The 26386-nt window shown below is 68.2% G+C and overlaps 1 protein-coding gene across 1 annotated transcript; it reads right to left on the reverse strand.

Moving 5' to 3' along the window:
* Positions 1-2027: 2027 nt before the first annotated feature.
* IKBKG (inhibitor of nuclear factor kappa B kinase regulatory subunit gamma) lies at positions 2028-26299 on the reverse strand. The gene is given in 12 exon segments (XM_088538412.1): positions 2028-2151; positions 2242-2286; positions 2289-2295; positions 4511-4647; positions 6731-6865; positions 9374-9470; positions 10110-10250; positions 13208-13317; positions 17528-17651; positions 22678-22805; positions 24202-24368; positions 26107-26299. Coding segments are annotated over 12 exon segments (1404 nt in total). The 3' UTR covers positions 2028-2031.
* Positions 26300-26386: the final 87 nt, after the last annotated feature.

Consider the following 26386-nt stretch of genomic DNA (forward strand, 5'->3'; position numbering starts at 1 on the left):
AGCCGGGGTGGGAAACACCCGCTTGGGGCAAAAAAACACCCAGCGAGGGCGGGAAACACCTGTCTGGGACGAAAAAACACCTGTTCAGGGCAAAAAAAAACACCCGTTTGGAGCAGAAAAAAAGCCCATTTGGGGGTCAAAAAGTCCCATTTTGGGGTCCAGGGTCACCCTGTATCCCCCCCCCCCCCAATCCGTTTTTGGGTCAGAAGAGCGTCATTTTGGGGCAAAAAAAACCAAATCACCGTTTTTGGAGCAACAAAGCACCTTTTTGGGTCATTTTGGGGCAAAACCAGCGTTTTATTGGTGCCCCCCCCCTCCCCCACCAGGCTGAGCAGCTGGTGCGGGGGGAGGGGCGGCACCGGGGACCCCCCCCCCCCCCCCGAAGCTCCTCTCCGTGACGCCCCTCCCCCAAACCCGGCCCCCCGGGATGGGAGGGGCCGAGACCCCCCGAGGGGCGGAGCCTGGGGTGTCCCCTCCCCCCCCCCCCCCAAATATTGGGGACAAAATGGGGTGAATAAAGAGCAAAAAAGTGACAAGTGGCCCCAGCGGCTGTGGGGGACACGGGGGGGGGTGACAGTGGGGGGGCAGTGGGTGACACCGGGGGGGGGTTTTGGTGACAGAGGGGGTTGGTGACAGTGGGGGGGGGGTGGAGGTGACAGTTGGGGGGTCCTGGTGACAGCGGGGGGGGTTGGTGGCACCAAAGGGGGAGGGGGTGACATCGCGGGGGGGGTGTTGGAGGTGGCTGGTAGGTCCTGGTGTCCCCAGGGGGGGTCCTGGTGACACTGGGGGACATTGGAGGTGCTTGGGGGTCCCAGTGTCCCCAGGAGGGGTCTGGGTGTCCCCAGGGGCTCCCAGTGTCCCCAAGGGGGGGTCCTGGGGACATTTGGGGGACACTGGAGGCACTTGGGGGCTCCCAGTGTCCCCAGGGGGGGGTCCTGGTGACACTGGGGGGATCCAGGTGTCCCCAAGGGGGGTCCTGGTGACATTTGGGGGACATTGGAGGCACTTGGGGGCTCCCAGTGTCCCCAGGGGGAGTCTGGGTGTCCCTGGGGGGATCCAGGTGACCCCAGGGGGGTCCCAGTGTCCCCAAGGGGGGTCCTGGGGACACTGGGGGGATCCGGGTGTCCCCAGCAGCTCCCAGTGTCCCCAAGGGGGGTCCTGGTGACACTGGGGGGGTCTGGGTGTCCCCAGGGGCTCCCAATGTCCCCAGCAGGGCCTGGGTGTCCCTGGGGGGATCCAGGTGTCCCCAAGGGCTCCCAGTGTCCCCAAGGGGGGTCCTGGTGACACTGGGGGGATCTGGGTGTCCCCAGGGTTTCTCGGTGTCCCCAGGGGGGTCCTGGTGACACTGGGGGACATTGGAGGCACTTGGGGGCTCCCAATGTCCCCAGGGAGGTTTCTGGGGACACTGGGGGGATCCGGGTGTCCCCAAGGACTCCCAGTGTCCCCAAGGGGGGTCCTGGTGACACTGGGGGGGTCTGGGTGACCCCAGGGTTTCTCAGTGTCCCCAGGGGGGGTCCTTGGGACACTGGGGGGATCCAGGTGTCCCCAAGGGGGGTCCTGGTGACATTTGGGGGACATTGGAGGCACTTGGGGGCTCCCTGTGTCCCCAGGGGGGTTTCTGGGGACACTGGGGGGGTCTAGCTGTCCCCAGGGGCTCCCAATGTCCCCAGGGGGGGTCCTGGGGACACTGGGGGGATCTGGGTGTCCCCAGGGTTTCTCAGTGTCCCCAGGGGGGTCCTGGTGACACTTGAGGGTCTGAGTGTCCCCAGGGGCTCCCAATGTCCCAGGCGGGGCCTGGGTGTCCCTGGGGGGATCCAGGTGTCCCCAAGGGGGGTCCTGGGGACACTGGGGGACATTGGAGGTGCCTGGGGACTCCCAGTGTCCCCAGGGGGGTCTGAGTGTCCTTGGGGGGACCCGGGTGTCCCCAGGGGTGTCTGGCATCCCCGTGCCACACCGTCCCCGTGTCCCCGCACCGTCCCCGTCCCCGCGCTGTCCCCGGTGTCCCCGCGCCGTCGCGGTGTCCCCGCGGTGTCACTTGATGCAGTCCATGACGTGGATCTGCAGCGTGTCCATGTCGGGCGCCCGGTACTGGCACTTGGGGCACGAGAGCTCGGGGGGCTCCTCCGCGCGGGGGGGGGCCCCCGTAGCCACCTGGGGGGGGGGGACACGCGGTGTCACCACCCCCCCTCCCCGGTGACACCGGGTGACACCGGGTGACACCCCCGCCCCAATGTCACTCACCCGGGGGGGGGCCGCTGCTCCGCGTGCCGGTTCCGCAGCTCCTCCATGCGGGCCCTGGGGACAAGGGACAGGGGACATGGTGGGGACAGGGGACATGGGGGGTGACACAGGTGACACGGGGGGTGACACGGGTGACACCATGCGGCGCCCTGCGCCTGTAGCCGCTGGCACTGCCGCTGGGTCCCTAGGAGGGACATGGGACCCTGCGGGTGACACTGGGGTGACATGGGTGACACTGGGTGACACTGGGGTGACACTGGGGTGACACGGGTGACATGGAGGTGACCCAGGTGACACTGGGGTGACACAGGTGACATTGCGGTGACACTGACCACGCGGCGCCCTGCGCCTGTAGCTGCTGGCACTGCTGCTGCAGCTGGGCCCCTAGGAGGGACATGGGACCCTGCGGGTGACACTGGGGACCCGGGGGGTGACACAGGTGACCCAGTTGACACAGGGGGTGACACAGGGTGACACAGGTGACACAGGTGCCACCCCATCCCCAGGCAGGTGACATTGCGCAGGGCGCTGGGCGCTGCCAGGGCCGCGCGGGTGCTGCAGGTGCCACAGGGTGCCACAGGGTGACACAAGGGGTGACACGGGTGACACAGGTGACACTGACCATGCGGTGCCCTGCGCCTGTAGCCGCTGGCACTGCCGCTGCAGTTGACACAGGGTGACACAAGGGGGTGACACAGGTGACACAAGGTGACACAGGTGACACGAGGGGGTGACACAGGTGACACTGACCAGGCGGCGCCCTGCGCCTGTAGCCGCTGGCACTGCCGCTGCAGCTGGGTGACACTGGGGTAACACAGGTGACATGGGGAGGTGACACAGGTGACATGGGGGTGACACAGGTGACACTGATCAGGCGGCGCCCTGCGCCTGTAGCCGCTGGCACTGCCGCTGCAGCTGGGTGACACTGGGGTGACACAGGTGACATGGGGAGGTGACACAGGGTGACACAGGTGACACCGGGTGACACAGGTGACACAGGGTGACACAGGTGACACAGGTGACACTGACCATGCGGCGCCCTGCGCCTGTAGCCGCTGGCACTGCCGCTGCAGCTGGGTGACACTGGGGTAACACAGGTGACATGGGGAGGTGACACAGGTGACACCGGGTGACACTGACCAGGCGGCGCCCTGCGCCTGTAGCCGCTGGCACTGCCGCTGCAGTTGGGTGACGCTGGGGTAACACAGGTGACATGGGGAGGTGACACAGGGTGACACAGGTGACACCGGGTGACACTGACCAGGCGGCGCCCTGCGCCTGTAGCCGCTGGCACTGCCGCTGCAGTTGGGTGACACTGGGGTAACACAGGTGACATGGAGGTGACACAGGTGACATGGGGGTGACACAGGTGACACCGGGTGACACCGGGTGACACTGACCACGCTGCGCCCTGCGCCTGTAGCCGCTGGCACTGCCGCTGCAGCTGGGTGACACTGGGGTAACACAGGTGACATGGAGGTGACACAGGGTGACACAGGTGACATGGGGGTGACACAGGTGACACCGGGTGACACAGGTGACACTGACCACGCGGCGCCCTGCGCCTGTAGCCGCTGGCACTGCCGCTGCAGCTGGGTGACGCTGGGGTAACACAGGTGACATGGAGGTGACACAGGGTGACATGGAGGTGACACAGGGTGACACAGGTGACATGGGGAGGTGACACAGGTGACACAGGTGACACCGGGTGACACTGACCACGCGGCGCCCTGCGCCTGTAGCCGCTGGCACTGCCGCTGCAGCTGGGTGACACTGGGGTAACACAGGTGACATGGGGAGGTGACACAGGGTGACACAGGTGACATGGGGGTTACACAGGTGACACAGGTGACACTGACCAGGCGGCGCCCTGCGCCTGTAGCCGCTGGCACTGCCGCTGCAGCTGGGTGACACTGGGGTAACACAGGTGACACAGGTGACACGAGGGGGTGACACCGGGTGACACAGGTGACATGGAGGTGACACAGGGTGACACAGGTGACACCGGGTGACACTGACCAGGCTGCGCCCTGCGCCTGTAGCCGCTGGCACTGCCGCTGCAGCTGGGTGACACTGGGGTAACATAGGTGACATGGGGGTGACACAGGGTGACATGGGGGTGACACAGGGTGACACTGGGTGACACCGGGTGACACTGACCAGGCGGCGCCCTGCGCCTGTAGCCGCTGGCACTGCCGCTGCAGTTGGGTGACACTGGGGTAACACAGGTGACATGGGGGTGACACAGGTGACACCGGGTGACACTGACCAGGCGGCGCCCTGCGCCTGTAGCCGCTGGCACTGCCGCTGCAGCTGGGTGACGCTCTCCTGCAGACTCTCCCGCTGCGCGTGGAGCTGCTCCCGCGCCGCCCGCTCCGCCTCGAAGTCCGCGCGGAAGATGTCGGCCTGCGGGGACGGCGCCGGGTGTCACCGAGTGTCACCGAGTGTCCCCAAGGTGTCCCCGTGCCCCCCAGTGTCCCATGCCCTTGCGGTGTCCCTGGTGTCCCCATGTCCCCCAATGTCGCCATGTCCTTGCAGTGTCACTGCTGTGCCCATGTCCCCATGTCCTCACAGTGTCCCCATGTCTCCAAGGTGTCCCCAAGGTGTCCCCGTGTCCCCCAGTGTCCCCATGCCCCCCAATGTCGCCATGTCCTTGCAGTGTCACTGGTGTGCCCATGTCCCCGTGTCCTCACAGTGTCCCCATGTCCCCAAGGTGTCCCCATGTCCCCAAGGTGTCCCCGAGGCGTCCCCTACGGTGTCCCCGTGTCCCCAAGGTGTCCCCGTGTCCCCCAGTGTCCCCATGTCCCCTATGAGCCCATGTCCCCCCAGTGTCCCCAAGTCCCCGAGGTGTCCGGTGTTCCCACAGTGTCCCCATGTCCCCAGCGTGTCTCCATATCCCCTTGTCCCCGAGGTGTCCCAGTGTCCCCGCGATGTCCCTGCGGTGTCCCCATGTCCCCCAATATCCCCATGTCCTTGCGGTGTCACTGGTGTGCCCATGTCCTCCAGTGTCCCCGTGTCCTCACAGTGTCCCCATGTCCCTGGTGTCCCCCATGTACCCGGTGTCCCCATGTCCCCCCCCCCCCCGGTGTCCCCGTGTCCCCATATCCTCGCAGTGTCCCCATGTCCCCCAGTGTCCCCACTGTGTCCCCATGTCCCCCCCGGTGTCCCCGTGTCCCCAAGGTGTCCCCACGGTGTCCTCATGTCCCCAGCGTGTCTCCATATCCCCGTGTCCCCGAGGTGTCCCTGCAATGTCCCCATGTCCCCCCAGTGTCCCCATGTCCCCCACGTGCCCATGTCCCCCCAGTGTCCCCAAGTCCCCGCAGGGTCCCCATGTCCCCAGCGTGTCTCCATATCCCCATGTCCCTGAGGTGTCCCCATGTCCCCCATGTGCTCACGGTGTCCCCATGTCCCCCCCCCCCCCCCCCCGGTGTCCCCATATCCCTGAAGTGTCCCCATGTCCCCCCGGTATCCCCATGTCCCCATATCCCTGAGGTGACCCAATGTCCCCTAGTGTCCTCACAGTGTCCCTGGTGGCCCCATGTCCCCGGTGTCCTCATGTCCCCCAGTGTCCCCATGTCCGCACAGTGTCCCCATGTCCCTGATGTCCCCCATGTACCTGGTGTCCCCATGTGCCCCCCGGTGTCCCCCAGTGTCCCTGTGTCCGCACGGTGTCCCCCATGTCCCCGGTGTCCCCATGTGCCCCCTGGTGTCCCCATGTCCCCCAGTGTCTCCATGTCCGCACAGTGTCCCCATGCCCCCTCCCCGGTGTCCCCATTTCCCCCGGTGTCCCCGTGTCCTCGCCTCGCAGTGTCCCTGGTGTCCCCATGTCCCCACTGTCCCCCCTTGGTGTCCTCATGTCCCCCATACCCCCCTGGTGTCCCCACGTCCCCGGTGTCCCCATGTTCCCCCAGTGTCCCCATGTCCCAATGTCCCCCATGTCCCCACGTCCCCGGTGTCCCCATGTCCCCCCCCCCAAAGTGTCCCTATGGCCTCCCTGGTGTTCCCATGTCCGCGGTATCCCCATATCCCCCATGTCCCCATGTCCCCCGTGTCCCCATGTCCCCAGTGTCCCCATGTCCCCTCCGGTGTCCCCATGCCCCCCCCCCCAGGGTCCCCATGTCCCGGGTGTCCCCACGTCCCCCATGCCCCCCCCCCCAGTGTCCCCATGTCCCCGGTGTCCCCCTGTCCCCCACGTCCCCAGTGTCCCCATGTCCCCCATGCCCCCCCCCGGTGTCCCCACATCCCCGGTGTCCCCATGTCCCCGTGTCCCCCCGGTGTCCCCATGTCCCCCCATGTCCCCAGTGTCCCCATGTCCCCGTGTCCCCAACGTGTCCCCAACGTGTCCCCACGTCCCCCCCCGTGTCCCCACGTCCCCCCCGTGTCCCCATGTCCCCCCACGTCCCCAGTGTCCCCATGTCCCCCCGGTGTCCCCAGTCCCCCCATGTCCCCGTGTGCCCAACGTGTCCCCGTGTCCCCCCCGTGTCCCCACCTGCGCCTGCAGGACGGGGACGGTCTCCAGCGCCGCCCGCTGCCGCTCGGCCTCGGCCTTGAGCTGGTCGATCAACTGCTGCTTGGCGGCCAGGGCCTCCTCGGCCTCCTGCAGCTGGGCCACCGCCTCGGCCAGCTGTGATGGGGACAGGGACGTCACCATGGGGACATAGTGACACTGCGGGGATGGGCTGACACTGCATGGACGGGGTGACACTGTGGGGATGGGGACACGGTGGCACCATGGGGACGGGAGCTGCTGCTTGGGCTCCAGGGCCTCCTCGGCCTCCTCGGCCTCCTGCAGCTGGGCCACCGCCTCGGCCAGCTGTGACCATGGGGACAGGGACGTCACCATGGGGACAAGGATGTCACCATGGGGATGGGGACAAGGTGGCACCATGGGGACGTCACCACAAGGACGGGGATGGGGTGGCACCATGGGGACAGGAGCTGCTGCTTGGGCTCCTCGGCCTCCTGCAGCTGGGCCACCGCCTCGGCCAGCTGGGACCATGGGGACAAGGACGTCACCATGGGGACGGAGACGTCACCATGGGGATGGGGACATCCCCACGGGGACAGGGACATCCCCACGGGGACATGGTGACACTGCGGGGATGGGGACGCGGTGGCACCATGGGGACGGGAGCTGCTCCTTGGCCTCCAGGGCCTCCTCGGCCTCCCGCAGCGGCGCCACCGCCTCGGCCAGCTGTGATGGGGACAAGGACGTCACCATGGGGACAGGGATGTCACCATGGGGATGGGGACAAGGTGGCACCATGGGGACATCACCACAAGGACGGGGATGGGGTGGCACCATGGGGACAGGAGCTGCTGTTTGGCCTCCACGGCCTCCTGCAGCTGGGCCACCGCCTCGGCCAGCTGGGACAGGGGACAGGGACGTCACCATGGGGACAGGGATGTCACCACAGGGACAAGGACGTCACCACGGGGACATGGTGACACTGCGGGGATGGGGTGACACTGTGGGGATGGGGACGCGGTGGCACCGTGGGGACAAGAGCGGCTCCTTGGCCTCCAGGGCCTCCTTGGCCTCCTGCAGCTGGGCCACCGCCTCGGCCAGCTGTGATGGGGACAAGGGACAGGGATGTCACCATGGGGACAGGGACGTCACCATGGGGACATGGTGACACTGCGGGGATGGGGTGACACCGCATGGACGGGGTGACACTGCGGGGACGGGGACAGGAGCGGCTCCTTGGCCTCCAGGGCCTCCTCGGCCTCCTGCAGCTGGGCCACCGCCTCGGCCAGCTGTGACCGTGGGGACAAGGGACAGGGATGTCACCATGGGGACGGGGTGACACTGCGGGGATGGGGACGGGAGCTGCTGCTTGGGCTCCAGGGCCTCCTCGGCCTCCTGCAGCTGGGCCACCGCCTCGGCCAGCTGGGACAGGGGACAGGGACGTCACCATGGGGACGGGGATGTCACCATGGGGACACTGCGGGGATGGGGTGACACTGCGGGGATGGGGACACGGTGGCACCATGGGGACAGGAGCTGCTCCTTGGCCTCCAGGGCCTCCTTGGCCTCCTGCAGCTGGGCCACCACCTCGGCCACCTGGGACCGTGGGGACAATGACGTCACCATGGGGACGGGGATGTCACCATGGGGATAGGGACATCCCCACGGGGACACAGTGACACTGCGGGGATGGGGACAGGAGCGGCTCCTTGGCCTCCAGGGCCTCCTCCAGCGGCGCCACCGCCTCGGCCAGCTGTGACCGTGGGGACAAGGACGTCACCGTGGGGACAGGGATGTCACCATGGGGACGGGGACATCCCCACGGGGACAGGGACATCCCCACGGGGACATGGTGACACTGCGGGGATGGGGACAGGAGCGGCTCCTTGGCCGCCAGGGCCTCCTCGGCCTCCTGCAGCTGGGCCACCGCCTCGGCCAGCTGGGACCATGGGGACAGGGACGTCACCATGGGGATGGGGGGGACACTGCGGGGATGGGGACAGGAGCTGCTGTTTGGCCTCCAGGGCCTCCCGCAGCGGCGCCACCGCCTCGGCCAGCTGGGACAAGGGACAGGGACGTCACCATGGGGACAGGGATGTCACCATGGGGACGGGGACATCACCATGGGGACAGGGACGTCACCACGGGGACATGGTGACACTGTGGGGATGGGGTGACACTGTGGGGATGGGGACAGGGTGGCACCGCAGGGATGAGGACAGGGGTGGCACGAGGTGACACCATGGGGACGCCATCATGGGGACAGGGACGTCACCACGGGGATGGGGACGTCACCACGGGGATGGGGACGTCACCGCAAGAACGCGGTGGCACCATGGGGACGGGGATGGCACCACAGGGACAGGGATGGCACCGTGGGGACAGGGATGTCACCACGGGGATGGCACCACAGGGACGGGCATGGGGACAGGGACAGCGCCGTGGGGACAGGGATGGACATGGGGGACTCTGGGAACACAAAGAACGGGGACAAAAGCCACACAGGGGACCCCAAGTGGGGACAGGAGCCACCCTGGGGACACTGAAGAACCCCGAAATGGGGACAAGGGGGACACAAAGGGACCCGGAGCCACCCCGAAGTGACCAGAAAAGGGACCCGGAGCCACCCCAGGGGAGGTCCCCAAATGTCCCCGCGGGTGTCACCTGGGTGCCCTGGCTGTCCCCGACGGTGGCCTTGATGTGGCTGTCATACTCCTGGAACAGCTGGTGATAGGCGACCTGCAGCTGGGCCAGCTTGCGCCTGCGGAGGGGACAACGCGGAGGGGACACCGTGGAGGGGACACTGCGGTGGCCTCGTGTCCCCGCGGTGTCCTCACGGTGTCCCCGTGTCCCCCCGATGTCCCCAGTGTCACCCGGTGTCACCCACTTCTCGTCGCTGGCCCCGCGCCGCTCCACGCGCAGGGCGCTCTCCAGGTCCCCGTGTCCCCACATTGTCCCCATGTCCCCCGTCTCCCCACATTGTCCCCATGTCCCGCAGTGTCCCCATGTCCCCCCGTGTCCCCATGTCCCCCCGGTGTCCCCATTGTCCCCAATGTCCCCATGTCACCCACTTCTCGTCGCTGGCCCCGCGCCGCTCCACGCGCAGGGCGCTCTCCAGGTCCCCATGTCCCACATTGTCCCCATGTCCCACATTGTCCCCATGTCCCGCAGTGTCCCCATGTCCCCCATGTCCCCCGATGTCCCCATTGTCCCCATTGTCACCCACTTCTCGTCGCTGGCCCCGCGCCGCTCCACGCGCAGGGCGCTCTCCAGGTCCCCGTGTCCCCATGTCCCCACATTGTCCCAATGTCCCCCGTGTCCCCTCGGTGTCCCCATGTCCCCCGATGTCCCCATTGTCCCCATTGTCCCCAATGTCCCCATTGTCCCCATTGTCACCCACTTCTCGTCGCTGGCCCCGCGCCGCTCCACGCGCAGGGCGCTCTCCAGGTCCTGCACCTGCAGTCTCAGCTGATCCAGCTGCAGCTCCCGGGCGGCCGCAGCCGCCTCCAGCGCCCGGCAGCGCTCGGTGGCCGCGCGCGCCCTGGGGACAAGGACATTGTCACCTCCCTGTCACCCTGTGTCACCTCCTGTCACCCCTGTGTCACCCTGTGTCGCCCGGCAGCGCTCGGTGGCCGCGCGCGCCCTGGGAACAAGGACATTGTCACCTCCTGTCACCTCCCCTGTCACCTGGGTCACCCCTGTGTCACCCTGTGTCGCCCGGCAGCGCTCAGTGGCCGCGCGCGCCCTGGGGACAAGGACATTGTCACCTCCTGTCACCTCCCCTGTCACCTGGGTCACCCCTGTGTCACCCTGTGTCGCCCGGCAGCGCTCAGTGGCCGCGCGCGCCCTGGGGACAAGGACATTGTCACCTCCTGTCACCTCCCCTGTCACCTCCCCTGTCACCTGTGTCACCCTGTGTCACCCCGTGTCGCCCGGCAGCGCTCGGTGGCCGCGCGCGCCCTGGGGATGGGGACATTGTCACCTCTTGTCACCTCCCCTGTCACCTGGGTCACCCCTGTGTCACCCTGTGTCACCCTGTGTCACCCAGCAGCGCTCGGTGGCCGCGCGCGCCCTGGGGACAAGGACAGGGACATTGTCACCTCCTGTCACCTCCTGTGTCACCTGGGTCACCCCTGTGTCACCCCGTGTCACCCGGCAGCGCTCGGTGGCCGCGCGCGCCCTGGGGACGGGGACATTGTCACCTCCTGTCACCCCATGTCACCTCCTGTCACCTCTCCTGTCACCTCCTGTCACCTCCTTTCACCTCCTCTGTCACCCCATGTCACCTCCTGTCACCCCTGTGTCACCCTGTGTCGCCCTGTGTCGCCCGGCAGCGCTCGGCGGCCGCGCGCACCCTGGGGACAAGGACATTGTCACCTCCCTGTCACCCCATGTCACCTCCCTGTCACCCCATGTCACCTCCTGTCACCCCGTGTCACCCCAGCAGCGCTCAGTGGCCGCGCGCGCCCTGGGGACAAGGACAGGGACATTGTCACCTCCCCTGTCACCTGGGTCACCCCTGTGTCACCCCGTGTCACCCTGTGTCACCCTGTGTCGCCCGGCAGCGCTCGGTGGCCGCGCGCGCCCTGGGGACAAGGACATTGTCACCTCCCTGTCACCCCATGTCACCTCCTGTCACCCCTGTGTCGCCCTGTGTCGCCCGGCAGCGCTCGGTGGCCGCACGCGCCCTGGGGACAAGGACAGGGACATTGTCACTTTCTGTCACCTCCTGTGTCACCTGGGTCACCCCTGTGTCGCCCTGTGTCACCCGGCAGCGCTCGGTGGCCGCGCGCGCCCTGGGGACAAGGACATTGTCACCTCCTGTCACCTCCCCTGTCACCTCCTGTCACCTCCTGTCACCTCCCCTGTCACCTGGGTCACCCCTGTGTCACCCTGTGTCGCCCGGCAGCGCTCGGTGGCCGCGCGCGCCCTGGGGACAGGGACATTGTCACCTCCTGTCACCTCCCCTGTCACCTCCTGTCACCTCCTGTCACCTCCCCTGTCACCTCCCCTGTCACCTGGGTCACCCCTGTGTCACCCTGTGTCGCCCGGCAGCGCTCGGTGGCCGCGCGCGCCCTGGGGATGGGGACATTGTCACCTCTTGTCACCTCCCCTGTCACCTGGGTCACCCCTGTGTCACCCCTGTGTCACCCTGTGTCACCCTGTGTCACCCGGCAGCGCTCGGTGGCCGCGCGCACCCTGGGGATGGGGACATTGTCACTTCCTGTCACCTCCCTGTCACCTGGGTCACCCCTGTGCCCCCCCATGTCCCCATGCCCCGTATGTCCCCACGTCCCCCCATGTCCCCATGTCCCCCCACGTCCCATGTCCTCGTGTCCCCCCATGCCCCCGTGTCCCCATACTGTCCCCATGTCCCCCCATGTCCCCACAATGTCCCTGTGTCCCCACAATATCCCCATGTCCCCCCATGCCCCCGTGTCCCCCCATGCCCCTGTGTCCCCATGTCCCCCCACGTCCCCACGTCCCCATGTCCCCAAGTGTCCCCACATGTCCCCAAGTGTCTCCCCATGTCCCCATGTCCCCCCATGTCCCCAAGTGTCCCCCCATGTGCCTGTGTCCCCTCATGTCCCCAATTGTCCCCAGGTGTCCCCACCGCTGCTCCAGCTCCCCACGTGTGTCCCTGTATCCCCCATCCCCACAATGTCCCTCCATGTCCCCGTGTCCCCCATGTCCCCCCATGCCCCCCATGTCCCCCAATGTCCCCCATGTCCCCAATGTCCCCGATGTCCCCAATGTCCCCGCAATGTCCCCATGTCCCCCCATGTCCCCAGGTGTCCCCATGTCCCCCCATGTCCCCATTTCCCCATGTCCCCCCACGTCCCCCCATGTCCCCCCATGTCCCTGTGTCCCCAGTTGTCCCCAATTGTCCCCAATTGTCCCCATCGCTGCTCCAGCTCCCTGCGCGTGTCCCTGTATCCCCCATCCCCCCACGTCCCCCCATGTCCCCGTGTCCCCCCGTGTCCCCAAGTGTCCCCTGATGTCCCCATGTCCCCACAATGTCCCCATGTCCCTGTGTCCCCACACTGTCCCCGTGTCCCCCCACGTCCCCATGTCCCCCCATGACCCCCCACGTCCCTGTGTCCCCCCACGTCCCCCCATGTCCCCATGTCCCCAATTGTCCCCAGGTGTCCCCAATGTCCCCAATGTCCCCACCGCTGCTCCAGCTCCCCCCGCATGTCCCTGTATCCCCCATCCCCACAATGTCCCCCCACGTCCCCATGTCCCCGTGTCCCCCCATGTCCCCATGTCCCCAGGTGTCCCCAATGTCCCCAATGTCCCCACCGCTGCTCCAACTCCCCGCGCGTGTCCCTGTATCCCCCATCCCCACAATGTTCCCCCATGTCCCCCCATGTCCCCGTGTCCCCCCACGTCCCCCGATGTCCCCAATGTCCCCAATGTCCCCGATGTCCCCGATGTCCCCATGTCCCCACAATGTCCCCATTGTCCCCAATCTCCCCGATGTCCCCGTGTCCCCACCGCTGCTCCAGCTCCCCCCGCTCTCTCCGGCTGCTCTCCAGGCGCCCCTGACTCTCCTGCAGCTCCCCCAGCAGCGACGTCACCTGCGCCTTGACGGACGCCTTGTCCTGCTGGGGGACGCGGGGGGTGACACGGGGCCGCGCGGTGTCACCAGGGCCACCGCGTGTCCCCAAGGGCCCCGGGGGTGTCCCCAAGGCCACCGCGTGTCCCCAAGGTGCCACGCGTGTCCCCAAGGCCCCGGGGGCGTCCCCAGGGCCACCGCGTGTCCCCAAAGCGCCACACGTGTCCCCAGGGCCACCGCGTGTGTCCCCAGGGCCACGCGGGTGTCCCCAAAGCGCCACACGTGTCCCCAAGGGCCCCGCGGGTCCCCAGGGCCACCACGTGTCCCCAAAGCGCCACACGTGTCCCCAAGGGCCCCGCAGGTGTCCCCAGGGCCACCGCATGTCCCCAAGGCCCCGCGGGTGTCCCCAAGGCCCCACACATGTCCCCAAAGTGCCACACATGTCCCCAAGGCCCCGCGGGTGTCCCCAAGGGCCCCGCATGTCCCCAAGGCCCCTGCGTGTCCCCAGGGCCACGTGGGTGTCCCCAAAGCGCCACACGTGTCTCCAGGGCCACTGCATGTCCCCAAGGCCCCGGGGGTGTCACCAGGGCCACCGCGTGTCCCCAGAGCGCCACGCGTGTCCCCAAGGGCCCCGCGGGTGTCCCCAAGGCCCCGCGCGTGTCCCCAAAGTGCCACACATGTCCCCAGGGCCCACGGGTGTCCCCAAAGCGCCACGCGTGTCCCCAAGGGCCCCGTGGGTGTCCCCAGGGCCACCGCGTGTCCCCAAAGCACCACACATGTCCCCAAAGCGCCACACGTGTCCCCAGGGCCACCGCATGTCCCCAAGGCCCCGCGGGTGTCCCCAAGGCCCCACGGGTGTCCCCAGGACCCCGCGGGTGTCCCCAAGGCCACCGCATGTCCCCAAAGTGCCACCCATGTCCCCAAAGCGCCACACGTGTCCCCAAGGGCCCCCACGTGTCCCCAAAGCGCCACACATGTCCCCAAAGCGCCACACATGTCCCCAAGGCCCCGTGGGTGTCCCCAAGGCCGACGGGTGTCCCCAAAGCGCCACACGTGTCCCCAAGGGCCCCCGCGTGTCCCCAAAGCGCCAGGCGTGTCCCCAAGGCCACTGCGGGTCCCCAAGGTGCCACACGTGTCCCCAAGGCCACCGCTGGTGTCCCCAAGGCCCCGTGGGTGTCCCCAGGGCCCCCACATGTCCCCAAAGCCCCACACATGTCCCCAAGGGCCCCACATGTGTCCCCAAAGCGCCACACGTGTCCCAAAGGGCCACCGCATGTCCCCAAGGCCCCACGGGTGTCCCCAGGGCCCCGCGGGTGTCCCCAGGGTCCCGCAGGTGTCCCCAAAGCGCCACACATGTCCCCAAGGGCCCCCACGTGTCCCCAAAGCGCCACACGTGTCCCCAAGGCCACCGCATGTCCCCAAGGCCCCGGGGGTGTCACCAGGGCCACCGCGTGTTCCCCAGAGCGCCACGCGTGTCCCCAAGGGCCCCGCGGGTGTCCCCAAGGCCAACGCGTGTCCCCAAAGTGCCACACGTGTCCCCAGGGCCCACGGGTGTCCCCAAAGCGCCACGTGTGTCCCCAAGGCCACTGCGTGTCCCCAAGGCCGACGGGTGTCCCCAAAGCGCCACACGTGTCCCCAAGGGCCCCCACGTGTCCCCAAAGCCCCGTGTGTGTCCCCAAGACCCCCCCATATCCCCAAAGCGCCACATGTGTCCCCAAGGGCCCCGCGGGTCCCCAGGGCCACCACAGGTGTCCCCAAGGCCACCGCATGTCCCCAGGGCCCATGGGTGTCCCCAAGGGCCCCACATGTCCCCAAAGCGTCACACGTGTCCCCAAGACCCCGCGGGTGTCCCCAAGGCCCACGGGTGTCCCCAAAGCGCCACGCGTGTCCCCGGGGCCACAACATGTCCCCAAGGCCCCCACATGTCCCCAAAGCGCCACACATGTCCCCAAGGCCCCACGGGTGTCCCCAAGGCCCACGGGTGTCCCCAAAGCGCCACGCGTGTCCCCAAGGCCCCCACATGTCCCCAAGGCCCCGCCAGTGTCCCCAAGGCCACCGCATGTCCCCAGGGTCCCACGTGTGTCCCCAAAGCGCCACAGGTGTCCCCAGGGCCACAACGTGTCCCCAAGGCCCCCACATGTCCCCAAAGCGCCACACATGTCCCCAAGGCCCCGCGGGTGTCCCCAAGGCCCACGGGTGTCCCCAAAGCGCCACGCGTGTCCCCAAGGGCCCCGTGGGTGTCCCCAGGGCCACCATGTGTCCCCAAGGGCCCTGCATGTCCCCAAGGCCCCGTGGGTGTCCCCAAGGCCCCGCATGTCCCCAGGGCCCCCGCATGTCCCCAAAGCGCCACACGTGTCCCCAAGGGCCCCGTGGGTGTCCCCAAGGTCCCCGCATGTCCCCAGGGCCCCACGGGTGTCCCCAAAGCGCCACACGTGTCCCCAAGGCCCCACGCATGTCCCCAAGGCCCCTGCGTGTCCCCAAGGCCCACGGGTGTCCCCAAGACCCCCCCCCATGTCCCCAAGGCCCCGCCGGTGTCCCCAAAGCGCCACACGTGTCCCCAAGGGCCCCCACGTGTCCCCAAAGCGCCACGCATGTCCCCAAGGCCCCACAGGTGTCCCCAAGGCCCCTGCGTGTCCCCAGGGCCCCGCGGGTGTCCCCAAGGGCCCCGCATGTCCCCAGGGCCCACGGGTGTCCCCAAAGCGCCACGCGTGTCCCCAAGGGCCCCATGGGTGTCCCCAGGGCCACCACGTGTCCCCAAAGCGCCACACGTGTCCCCAAGGCCCCGTGGGTGTCCCCAGGGCCCCCACATGTCCCCAAGGCCCCTGCATGTCCCAAGGGCCCCACATGTCCCCAGGGCCCACAGGTGTCCCCAAAGCGCCAGGCGTGTCCCCAAGGCCCCCACATGTCCCCAAAGTGCCACACATGTCCCCAGGGCCCCCACGTGTCCCCAAAGCGCCACACGTGTCCCCAAGGGCCCCCACGTGTCCCCAAGGCCCCCACATGTCCCCAAAGCGCCAGGCGTGTCCCCAAGGGCCCTGTGGGTGTCCCCAGGGCCACCGCGTGTCCCCAGGGCCCACGGGTGTCCCCAAAGCGCCACACGTGTCCCCAAGGGCCCCGTATGTCCTAAAGACCCCACAGGTGTCCCCAAGGCCTCGAGGGTGTCCCCAAGGCCCCCGCATGTCCCCAGAGCCCCCACGTGTCCCCAAAGCGCCACGCATGTCCCCAAGGCCCGTGGGTGTCCCCAAGGCCCCGCGTGTCCCCATGTTCCCATGCTGTCCCCACATGTCCCTACACTGTCCCCAAGTGTCCCCACCGCTGCTCCAGCTCACCCATGTCCCCACATGTCCCCAAGCTACCCCCGTGTCCCCAAGCTATCCCCGTGTCCCCATATCCCCCCATGTCCCCGTATCCCATGTTCCTGTGTCCCCCCATGTCCCCACAGGTCCCCGTGTCCCCACACGTCCCCACACTGTCCCCATGTCCCCGTGTCCCCATATGCCCCAATGTCCCCCATGTCCCCTTGTCCCCCCATGTCCCCATGTCCCCCCATGTCCCCACGTCCCCGTGTCCCCCATGTACCCGTGTCCCCACACGTCCCCCATGTCCCCACACGTCCCCATGTCCCCCCATGTCCCCACATGCCCCAATGTCCCCCCCATGTCCCCCCATGTCCCCCTTGTCCCCAATGTCCCCCCATGTCCCCATGTCTCCATACGTCCCCCATGTCCCCACACGTCCCCATGTCCCCATGTCCCCACATGCCCCAATGTCCCCCCATGTCCCCCCATGTCCCCCCATGTCCCCCCATTGTCCCCAATGTCCCCAATGTCCCCCCATGTCCCCCCATGTCCCCAATGTCCCCCCATGTCCCCATGTCTCCATGTCCCCACACGTCCCCCCATGTCCCCATTGTCCCCAATGTCCCCCCATGTCCCCACATGCCCCAATGTCCCCCCGTGTCCCCAATGTCCCCCCATGTCCCCATGTCTCCATGTCCCCACACGTCCCCATGTCCCCCCATGTCCCCAATGTCCCCCCATGTCCCCATGTCCCCCCATGTCCCCACACGTCCCCCCATGTCCCAATTGTCCCCAATGTCCCCCCATGTCCCCCCATGTCCCCACACGTCCCCCCATGTCCCCCCGTGTCCCCATGTCCCCCCATGTCCCCATTGTCCCCAATGTCCCCACACGTCCCCCCATGTCCCCATGTCCCCCCATGTCCCCAATGTCCCCACAATGTCCCCATGTCCCCGGTACCTCCAGCTGCCTCCTCAGCTCCTGCAGCTGCCGCTCGGCCTCGTGCGTCACCTGCAGCGCCCGGCGCTCGGCCTGGGCCCGCGCGGCCCTGGCAGCGCCCAGGGCCCTCCGTAATGTCACCTGCCTGGGGACAGGGTGGCACCGTGTCACCTGGGTCACCTCCATGTCACCTGTGTCACCTGGGTCACCCTGTGTCACCTGTGTCACCTGTGTCACCTGCAGCGCCCGGCGCTCGGCCTGGGCCCGCGCGGCCCTGGCAGCGCCCAGTGCCCTGCGCAGTGTCACCTGCCTGGGGACAGGGTGGCACCTGTGTCACCTGGGTCACCCTGTGTCACCTCCCGTGTCACCTGTGTCACCTGTGTCACCCTGTGTCACCTGCAGCGCCCAGCGCCCTGCGCAGCGTCACCTGCCTGGGGACAGGGTGGCACCGTGTCACCTCCATGTCACCTGTGTCACCCTGTGTCACCTCCATGTCACCTGTGTCACCTCCCGTGTCACCCTGTGTCACCTGTGTCACCTGCAGCGCCCGCGCGGCCCTGGCAGTGCCCAGCGCCCTGCGCAGTGTCACCTGCCTGGGGACGGGGTGGCACCGTGTCACCTGTGTCACCCCCTGGGTCACCCTGTGTCACCCTGTGTCACCTGCAGTGCCCAGCGCCCTGCGCAGCGCCACCTGCCTGGGGACAGGGTGGCACCTGTGTCACTGTGTCACCCTATGTCACCTCCTGTGTCACCTCCATGTCACCTGTGTCACCTGTGTCACCTCTCGTGTCACCCTGTGTCACCCTGTGTCACCTGCAGCGCCCGCGCGGCCCTGGCAGCGCCCAGCGCCCGCCGCAGTGTCACCTGCCTGGGGACAGGGTGGCACCCGTGTCACCTGTGTCACCTGGGTCACCTCCCGTGTCACCTGTGTCACCCTGTGTCACCTGTGTCACCCTGTGTCACCTGCAGCGCCCGCGCGGCCCTGGCAGCGCCCAGCGCCCTGCGTAATGTCACCTGCCTGGGGACAGGGTGGCACCTGGGTCACCTCCATGTCACCTGTGTCACATCCCGTGTCACCCTGTGTCACCCCCCTGTGTCACCCTGTGTCACCTGCAGCGCCCAGCGCCCTGCGCAGCATCACCTGCCTGGGGACAGGGTGGCACCTGTGTCACCTCCATGTCACCTGTGTCACCTGTGTCACCTCCTGTGTCACCCTGGGTCAGCTGTGTCACCGCCCGTGTCACCTGTGTCACCCTGTGTCACCCTGTGTCACCTGCAGCGCCCAGCGCCCTGCGCAGCGTCACCTGCCTGGGGACGGGGTGGCACCTGTGTCACCTCCATGTCACCTGGGTCACCCCATGTCACCTGTGTCACCCTGTATCACCCTGTGTCACCTGCAGCACCCAGCGCGCTGCGCAATGTCACCTGCCTGGGGACAGGGTGGCACCTGTGTCACCTGTGTCACCTGTGTCACCTCCCGTGTCACCCTGTGTCACCTGTAGCGCCCGCGCGGCCCTGGCAGCGCCCAACGCCCTGCGCAGTGTCACCTGCCTGGGGACGGGGTGGCACCTGTGTCACCTGTGTCACCTCCCGTGTCACCCTGTGTCACCTGTGTCACCTGCAGCGCCCGCGCGGCCCTGGCAGCGCCCAACGCCCTGCGCAGTGTCACCTGCCTGGGGACAGGGTGGCACCGTGTCACCTGGGTCACCTGGGTCACCTCCCGTGTCACCTGTGTCACCCTGTGTCACCTGCAGCGCCCGGCGCTCGGCCTGGGCCCGCGCGGCCCTGGCAGCGCCCAGGGCCCTGCGTAATGTCACCTGCCTGGGGACAGGGTGGCACCTGTGTCACCTGTGTCACCTGTGTCACCTCCGTGTCACCCTGTGTCACCCTGTGTCACCTGCAGCGCCCGCGCGGCCCTGGCAGCGCCCAGGGCCCTCCGCAGTGTCACCTGCCTGGGGACAGGGTGACACCTGTGTCACCTCCCGTGTCACCACCTGTGTCACCTCCCGTGTCACCCTGTGTCACCTGTGTCACCTGTGTCACCTGTGTCACCTCCCGTGTCACCCTGTGTCACCTGTGTCACCTGCAGAGCCCGCGCGGCCCTGGCAGCGCCCAGCGCCCTGCGCAGTGTCACCTGCCTGGGGACAGGGTGGCACCTGTGTCACCTGTGTCACCTGTGTCACCTCCGTGTCACCCTGTGTCACCCTGTGTCACCTGCAGCGCCCGCGCGGCCCTGGCAGCGCCCAGGGCCCTCCGCAGTGTCACCTGCCTGGGGACAGGGTGGCACCGTGTCACCTGGGTCACCTGTGTCACCTCCTGTGTCACCTGGGTCACCCTGTGTCACCCTGTGTCACCTGTGTCACCTGCAGCGCCCGCGCGGCCCTGGCAGCGCCCAGGGCCCTCCGTAATGTCACCTGCCTGGGGACGGGGTGGCACCTGTGTCACTTGTGTCACCTGTGTCACCTCCTGTGTCACCTGGGTCACCTCCCGTGTCACCTGTGTCACCCGTGTCACCCTGTGTCACCCTGTGTCACCTGCAGCGCCCGGCGCTCGGCCTGGGCCCGCGCGGCCCTGGCAGCGCCCAGCGCCCTGCGCAGTGTCACCTGCCTGGGGACGGGGTGACACCTGTGTCACCTCCCATGTCACCTGTGTCACCTGGGTCACCCTGTGTCACCCCCCTGTGTCACCCTGTGTCACCTGCAGCACCCAGCGCCCTGCGTAATGTCACCTGCCTGGGGACAGGGTGGCACCTGTGTCACCTCCATGTCACCTGTGTCACCTGTGTCACCTCCTGTGTCACCCTGGGTCAGCTGTGTCACCGCCCGTGTCACCTGTGTCACCCCCCTGTGTCACCCTGTGTCACCTGCAGCGTCCAGCGCCCTGCGCAGCGTCACCTGCCTGGGGACAGGGTGGCACCTGTGTCACCTGTGTCACCTGTGTCACCTCCATGTCACCTGGGTCACCTCCCGTGTCACCCTGTGTCACCCCCCTGTGTCACCCTGTGTCACCTGCAGCGCCCAGCGCCCTGCGCAGCATCACCTGCCTGGGGACAGGGTGGCACCTGTGTCACCTCCATGTCACCTGTGTCACCTGTGTCACCTCCTGTGTCACCCTGGGTCAGCTGTGTCACCGCCCGTGTCACGTGTGTCACCCTGTGTCACCCTGTGTCACCTGCAGCGCCCAGCGCCCTGCGCAGCGTCACCTGCCTGGGGACGGGGTGGCACCTGTGTCACCTGTGTCACCTCCATGTCACCTGGGTCACCCCATGTCACCTGTGTCACCCTGTATCACCCTGTGGCACCTGCAGCACCCAGCGCGCTGCGCAATGTCACCTGCCTGGGGACAGGGTGGCACCGTGTCACCTGTGTCACCTGTGTCACCTCCCGTGTCACCCTGTGTCACCCTGTGTCACCTGCAGCGCCCGCGCGGCCCTGGCAGCGCCCAGCGCCCTGCGCAGTGTCACCTGCCTGGGGACAGGGTGGCACCTGTGTCACCTGTGTCACCTGTGTCACCTCCCGTGTCACCCTGTGTCACCTGTGTCACCCTGTGTCACCTGCAGCACCCAGCGCCCTGCGCAGTGTCACCTGCCTGGGGACGGGGTGACACCTGTGTCACCTGGGTCACCCTGTGTCACCCGTGTCACCTCCCGTGTCACCTGTGTCACCTGCAGCACCCAGAGCCCTGCGCAGTGTCACCTGCCTGGGGACAGGGTGACACCTGTGTCACTGTGTCACCTCCCGTGTCACCCCCATGTCACCTGTGTCACCTGTGTCACCCTGTGTCACCTGCAGCGCCCGCGCGGCCCTGGCAGCGCCCAGCGCCCTCCGCAATGTCACCTGCCTGGGGACAGGGTGGCACCTGTGTCACTGTGTCACCTGTGTCACCTCCTGTGTCACCTGTGTCACCCTGTGTCACCCTGTGTCACCTGCAGCGCCCGCGCGGCCCTGGCAGCGCCCAGCGCCCGCCGTAGTGTCACCTGCCTGGGGACAGGGTGGCACCTGTGTCACTGTGTCACCCTATGTCACCTCCTGTGTCACTTGTGTCACCCTGTGTCACCCTGTGTCACCTGCAGCGCCCAGCGCCCGCCGCAATGTCACCTGCCTGGGGACAGGGTGGCACCGTGTCACCTGTGTCACCTGTGTCACCTGTGTCACCCCCTGTGTCACCTGGGTCACCTCCCATGTCACCTGTGTCACCTGTGTCACCTGTGTCACCGCCTGTGTCACCTGTGTCACCTCCCGTGTCACCCTGTGTCACCCTGTGTCACCTGCAGCGCCCGCGCGGCCCTGGCAGCGCCCAGCGCCCTGCGCAGTGTCACCTGCCTGGGGACGGGGTGACACCTGTGTCACCTGGGTCACCCTGGGTCACCTCCCGTGTCACTGTGTCACCCTGTGTCACCCCATGTCACCTGTGTCACCTGTGTCACCCTCTGTGTCACCTGTGTCAACTCCCGTGTCACCTCCCGTGTCACCTGTGTCACCCTGTGTCCCCCTGTGTCACCTGTGTCACCCTGTGTCACCCCCCCGTGTCACCCTGTGTCACCTGCAGCGCCCAGCGCCCACCGCAGTGTCACCTACAGGGGGACAGGGTGTCACCTCCCCGTCACCTGTGTCACCCTCAGCACCCACCACAGTGTCCCCTGCCTGGGACACCGTGTCACCCGGCTCTCCTTGTGTCACGCCTGTCATCTCGGGTCACCTGTGTCACCCCCAGCTTGGGACAAGGCCCACCACCCATGTCACCCGTGTCACCTCGTTTTATCCTGTCACTCCCGCTACCGCCTTATGTCACCCCCCCCTTGTAACCTCATGTCACCCCATGTCACCTCCGGTGTCACCCCCCCAGTGTCCCCTGCCTGGTACAGCATCCGGCACCGCCGCTGTCACCTTGTGTCACCCCGGTGTCACCCCATGTCACCACCCATATCACCCCCACTGCCACCTTGTGTCACCTCCTGTGTCACCCTCTTTGTGTCACCTCGTGTCACCCCATATCGCTCCCAGTATCATCCTTGCTGTCACCTCGCGTCACCCCCCCGTGTCACCCCGGTGTCACCCCCCTCATGTCACCTTGGTGTCACCCCCCCCTCATGTCACCCTGGTGCCACCTCGATGTCACCCCCCTCGTGTCACCCCCCGATGTCACCTCGGTGTCACCCCGGTGTCACTCACTCGGCCTCGGCCACCGCCAGTCGCTGCTGCAGCTGCTCCATCGAGGGTCTGCAGGGGACAATGGGGACATTGGTGGCCTCAGTGTCACCCCGGGCCCTTGGGGACTGTCCCGGTGTCCCCAAGGGCCCCTGGTGACAACCCGGAGCCACCCAGCGGGGGGATCCCGGAGGGACTTGGGGACAGCCCCGGTGTCCCCAAAGGCCACAGGGACAACCCCGGTGTCCCCAAGGGGGGGTTGGGGACAGTCCTGGTGTCCCCAAAGGCCACAGGGACAACCCCGGTGTCCCCAAGGGGGGGTTGGGGACAAGCCCGGTGTCCCCAAAGGACACAGGGACAACCCTGGTGTCCCCAAGGGAGGGTTGGGGACAGCCCCGGTGTCCCCAAAGGCCACAAGGACAACCCCAGCGTCCCCAAGGGGGGGGTTGGGGACAGCCCCGGTGTCTCCAGGTGACATTGGGACCATCCCGGTGTCCCCGAGCACCCCCAGGGGCCACCCCCGATGTCCCCCCAGGGACACAGGGACCACCCAGGGGCCACCACGAGGTGACGGTGACACCCCGGTCCCACTCACCCGTCGTCCCCTCGGGGCGGTGGCGCCGCTGTCCCTTCGGGTGACATCGCTGTCCCCTGGGGTGGCATCGCTGTCACCTCTGGTGGCGCCGCTGGCCCTTCGGGTGACATCGCCGTCACCTCCGGTGGTGCTGCCGTCCCCTCGGGTGACGTCGCCATCTGTTCGGGTGACGTCACCGTCTGCTCGGGGGACGTCACCGCCCCCTCGGGTGATGTCACCCCCCCCTTGGGTGATGTCACCGCCCTCTCGCGTGATGTCACCGCCCCCTTGGGTGATGTCGCCATCACCTTGGGTGTTGTCACCGTCGCCTCGCTTGACGTCACCATCTGCTCGGGTGACGTCACCGTCTGCCCGGGTGACGTCACCGCCCCGTTGGGTGACGTTGCCGCCCCCTCGGGTGATGTCACCCCCCCCTCGTGTGATGTCACCGCCCCCTCGGGTGTTGTCGCCGTCGCCTCGGTTGACGTCACCGTCTGCTTGGGTGACGTCACCGCCCCGTTGGGTGACGTTGCCACCCCCTCGCGTGACGTCACCGCCCCCTCGCGTGATGTCACCACCCCCTTGGGTGCTGTCACTGTCACCTCGGGTGTTGTCGCCATCGCCTCGGTTGACGTCACCATCTGCTCGGGTGACGTCACCGCTCCGTTGGGTGACGTTGCTGCCCCCTCGCGCGATGTCACCGCCCCCTCGTATGATGTCACCGCCCTCTCGCGTGATGTCACCACCCCCTTGGGTGCTGTCACTGTCACCTCGGGTGTTGTCGCCATCGCCTCGGTTGACGTCACCATCTGCTCGGGTGACGTCACCGCTCCCTCGGGTGTTGTCGCCATCACCTTGGGCGTTGTCGCCATCTGCTCGGGTGACGTCACAGTCGCTTCGGGTGACGTCGCAGTCGCTTCGGGTGTTGTCACCGTCCCGTCGGGTGTTGTCACCGCCCGGTCGGGTGACGTCACCGTCGCCGCGGGTGACGTCGCCGCCGCCCCCCGCAGCCGCTCGACCAGCGCCCGGGCCTGGCGGAAGCGGCCGAGCAGGAAGTCGCGCTCGGCCCGTTGGGCGGCCTGCCAGGCGCGGAGCTCGTCACAGCGTCCCCGCAGCGTCCCCGAGCTGCGCGACAGGGCCTCTGCGGGGACAAGGGGACATTGGGGACATCATGGGGACGTTGGGGACATCCCCATCCCCGCAGCGTCCCTGGAGCGTCCCCGAGCTGCGCGACAGCGCCTCTGCGGGGACATGGGGACATTGGGGACATCATGGGGATGTTGGGGACACCGTGGGGACACCCCCATTCCCAAGCTGCGCGCCAGGGCCTCTGCGGGGACATGGGGACGTTGGGGACGTTGGGGACGTTGTGGGGACGTTGGGGACACCGTGGGGACATTGGGGACATTGGGGACACCATCATCCCCACAGCGTCCCCGGAGTGTCCCCGAGCTGCGCGACAGGGCCTCTGTGGGACAAGGGGAGAATACAGGGACATTGGGGACATCATGGGGACATTGGTGACACCGTGGGGACGTTGGGGACACCACAGGGACATCCCTGTCCCCGCAGCGTCCCCGAGCTGCGCGACAGGGCCTCTGCGGGGACAAGGGGACAATACAGGGACATTGGGGACATTGGGGACGTCATGGGGACGTTGGGGACATTGGGGACATCATGGGGATGTTGGGGACATCATGGGGACATTGGCGACATTGGGGACATGACGAGGACATTGGGGACAACCCCATCCCCACAGCGTCCCCGGAGCGTCCCCGAGCTGCGCGACAGGGCCTCTGTGGGACAAGGGGACAATACAGGGACATTGGGGATGTTGGGGACACCGTGGGGACATTGGGGACGTTGGGGACATCATGGGGACGTTGGGGACATCCCCGTCCCCGGAGCGTCCCCGAGCTGCGCGCCAGCGCCTCTGCGGGGACAAGGGGACAATACAGGGACATTGGGGACATTGGGGACACCGTGGGGACATTGGGGACGTTGGGGACATCATGGGGACATTGGGGACATCATGGGGACGTTGGGGACATCCCCGTCCCCGGAGCGTCCCCGAGCTGCGCGACAGGGCCTCTGCGGGACATTGGGGACATTGGGGACATTGTGGGGACGTTGGGGACATTGGGGACATTGGGGACATCATGGGGACGTTGGGGACATCCCCATCCCCGCAGTGTCCCCGTGCTCCAGCCCCTCTGAAGGACATTGGGGACATTTCAGGTGGGGGGACGGGACACCGTGGTGGGGACATTGGGGACACTCGGTCCATGAGGGACATTGGGGACACTGGGGACACTGAGGCCCGCCCCCGAGGTGTCCCCAGGCCGCGGGACCCCAGGCCCCGCCCCCCCGGCCGCCGTGGCCCCGCCCCTGGGGGCGCCGAGACCCCGCCCCCCTCTGAGGCGACGCCCCCGCCCCTCCGGAACGCCGAGACCCCGCCCCCCTCTGAGGCGACGGCCCCGCCCCTGGGGACGCCGAGACCCCGCCCCCCTCTGAGGCGACGGTCCCGCCCCCCGCGGCCCCGCCCCCGGGAACGCCAAGACCCCGCCCCCCTCTGAGGCGGAGGCCCCGCCCCCCGGAACGACGAGACCCCGCCCCCCTCTGAGGCGACGGCCCCGCCCCCCGGAACGCCGAGACCCCGCCCCCCTCTGAGGCGACGCCCCCGCCCCCCCGCCCTCCGTGGCCCCGCCCCTGGGGACGCCGAGACCCCGCCCCCCTCTGCCGCGGAGGCCCCGCCCCCCGGAACGCCAAGACCCCGCCCCCCTCTGAGGCGACGCCCCCGCCCCCCGCCCTCCGTGGCCCCGCCCCCCTCTGCCGCGGAGGCCCCGCCCCCGGGCGCCGTGGCCCCGCCCCCCGCTCACCCCGGAGCTCCCGGTTCTCGGCCAGGAGCCGCTGGAGCCGCTCGGCCCCTCCCGCCGCCGCCGCCGCCTCCTCCGCAGGCTCCGCCCCCGGCCCCGCCCCCGCGGCCGGGCCCGAGCCCGGGCCCGCCGGGGGCCCCGCGGCGCCGCCGCCCTGCACCATGTCCGCCGCCCGCCGCCACCGGGCGCCGCTCATCGCTTCCGCTTCCGCCTCCCCGAGCGGCCAATAGGGGGGGAGCGCCGCGCGCGCGGGACTTCCGCCTCGCTAAGTGTCATGGCGCCC

Source organism: Tinamus guttatus, unplaced genomic scaffold (assembly GCF_059628265.1).
Source record: "Tinamus guttatus ecotype Peru unplaced genomic scaffold, ASM5962826v1 Tinamus_guttatus_pri_ptg001078l, whole genome shotgun sequence".
NCBI classification, from domain to species: domain Eukaryota; kingdom Metazoa; phylum Chordata; class Aves; order Tinamiformes; family Tinamidae; genus Tinamus; species Tinamus guttatus.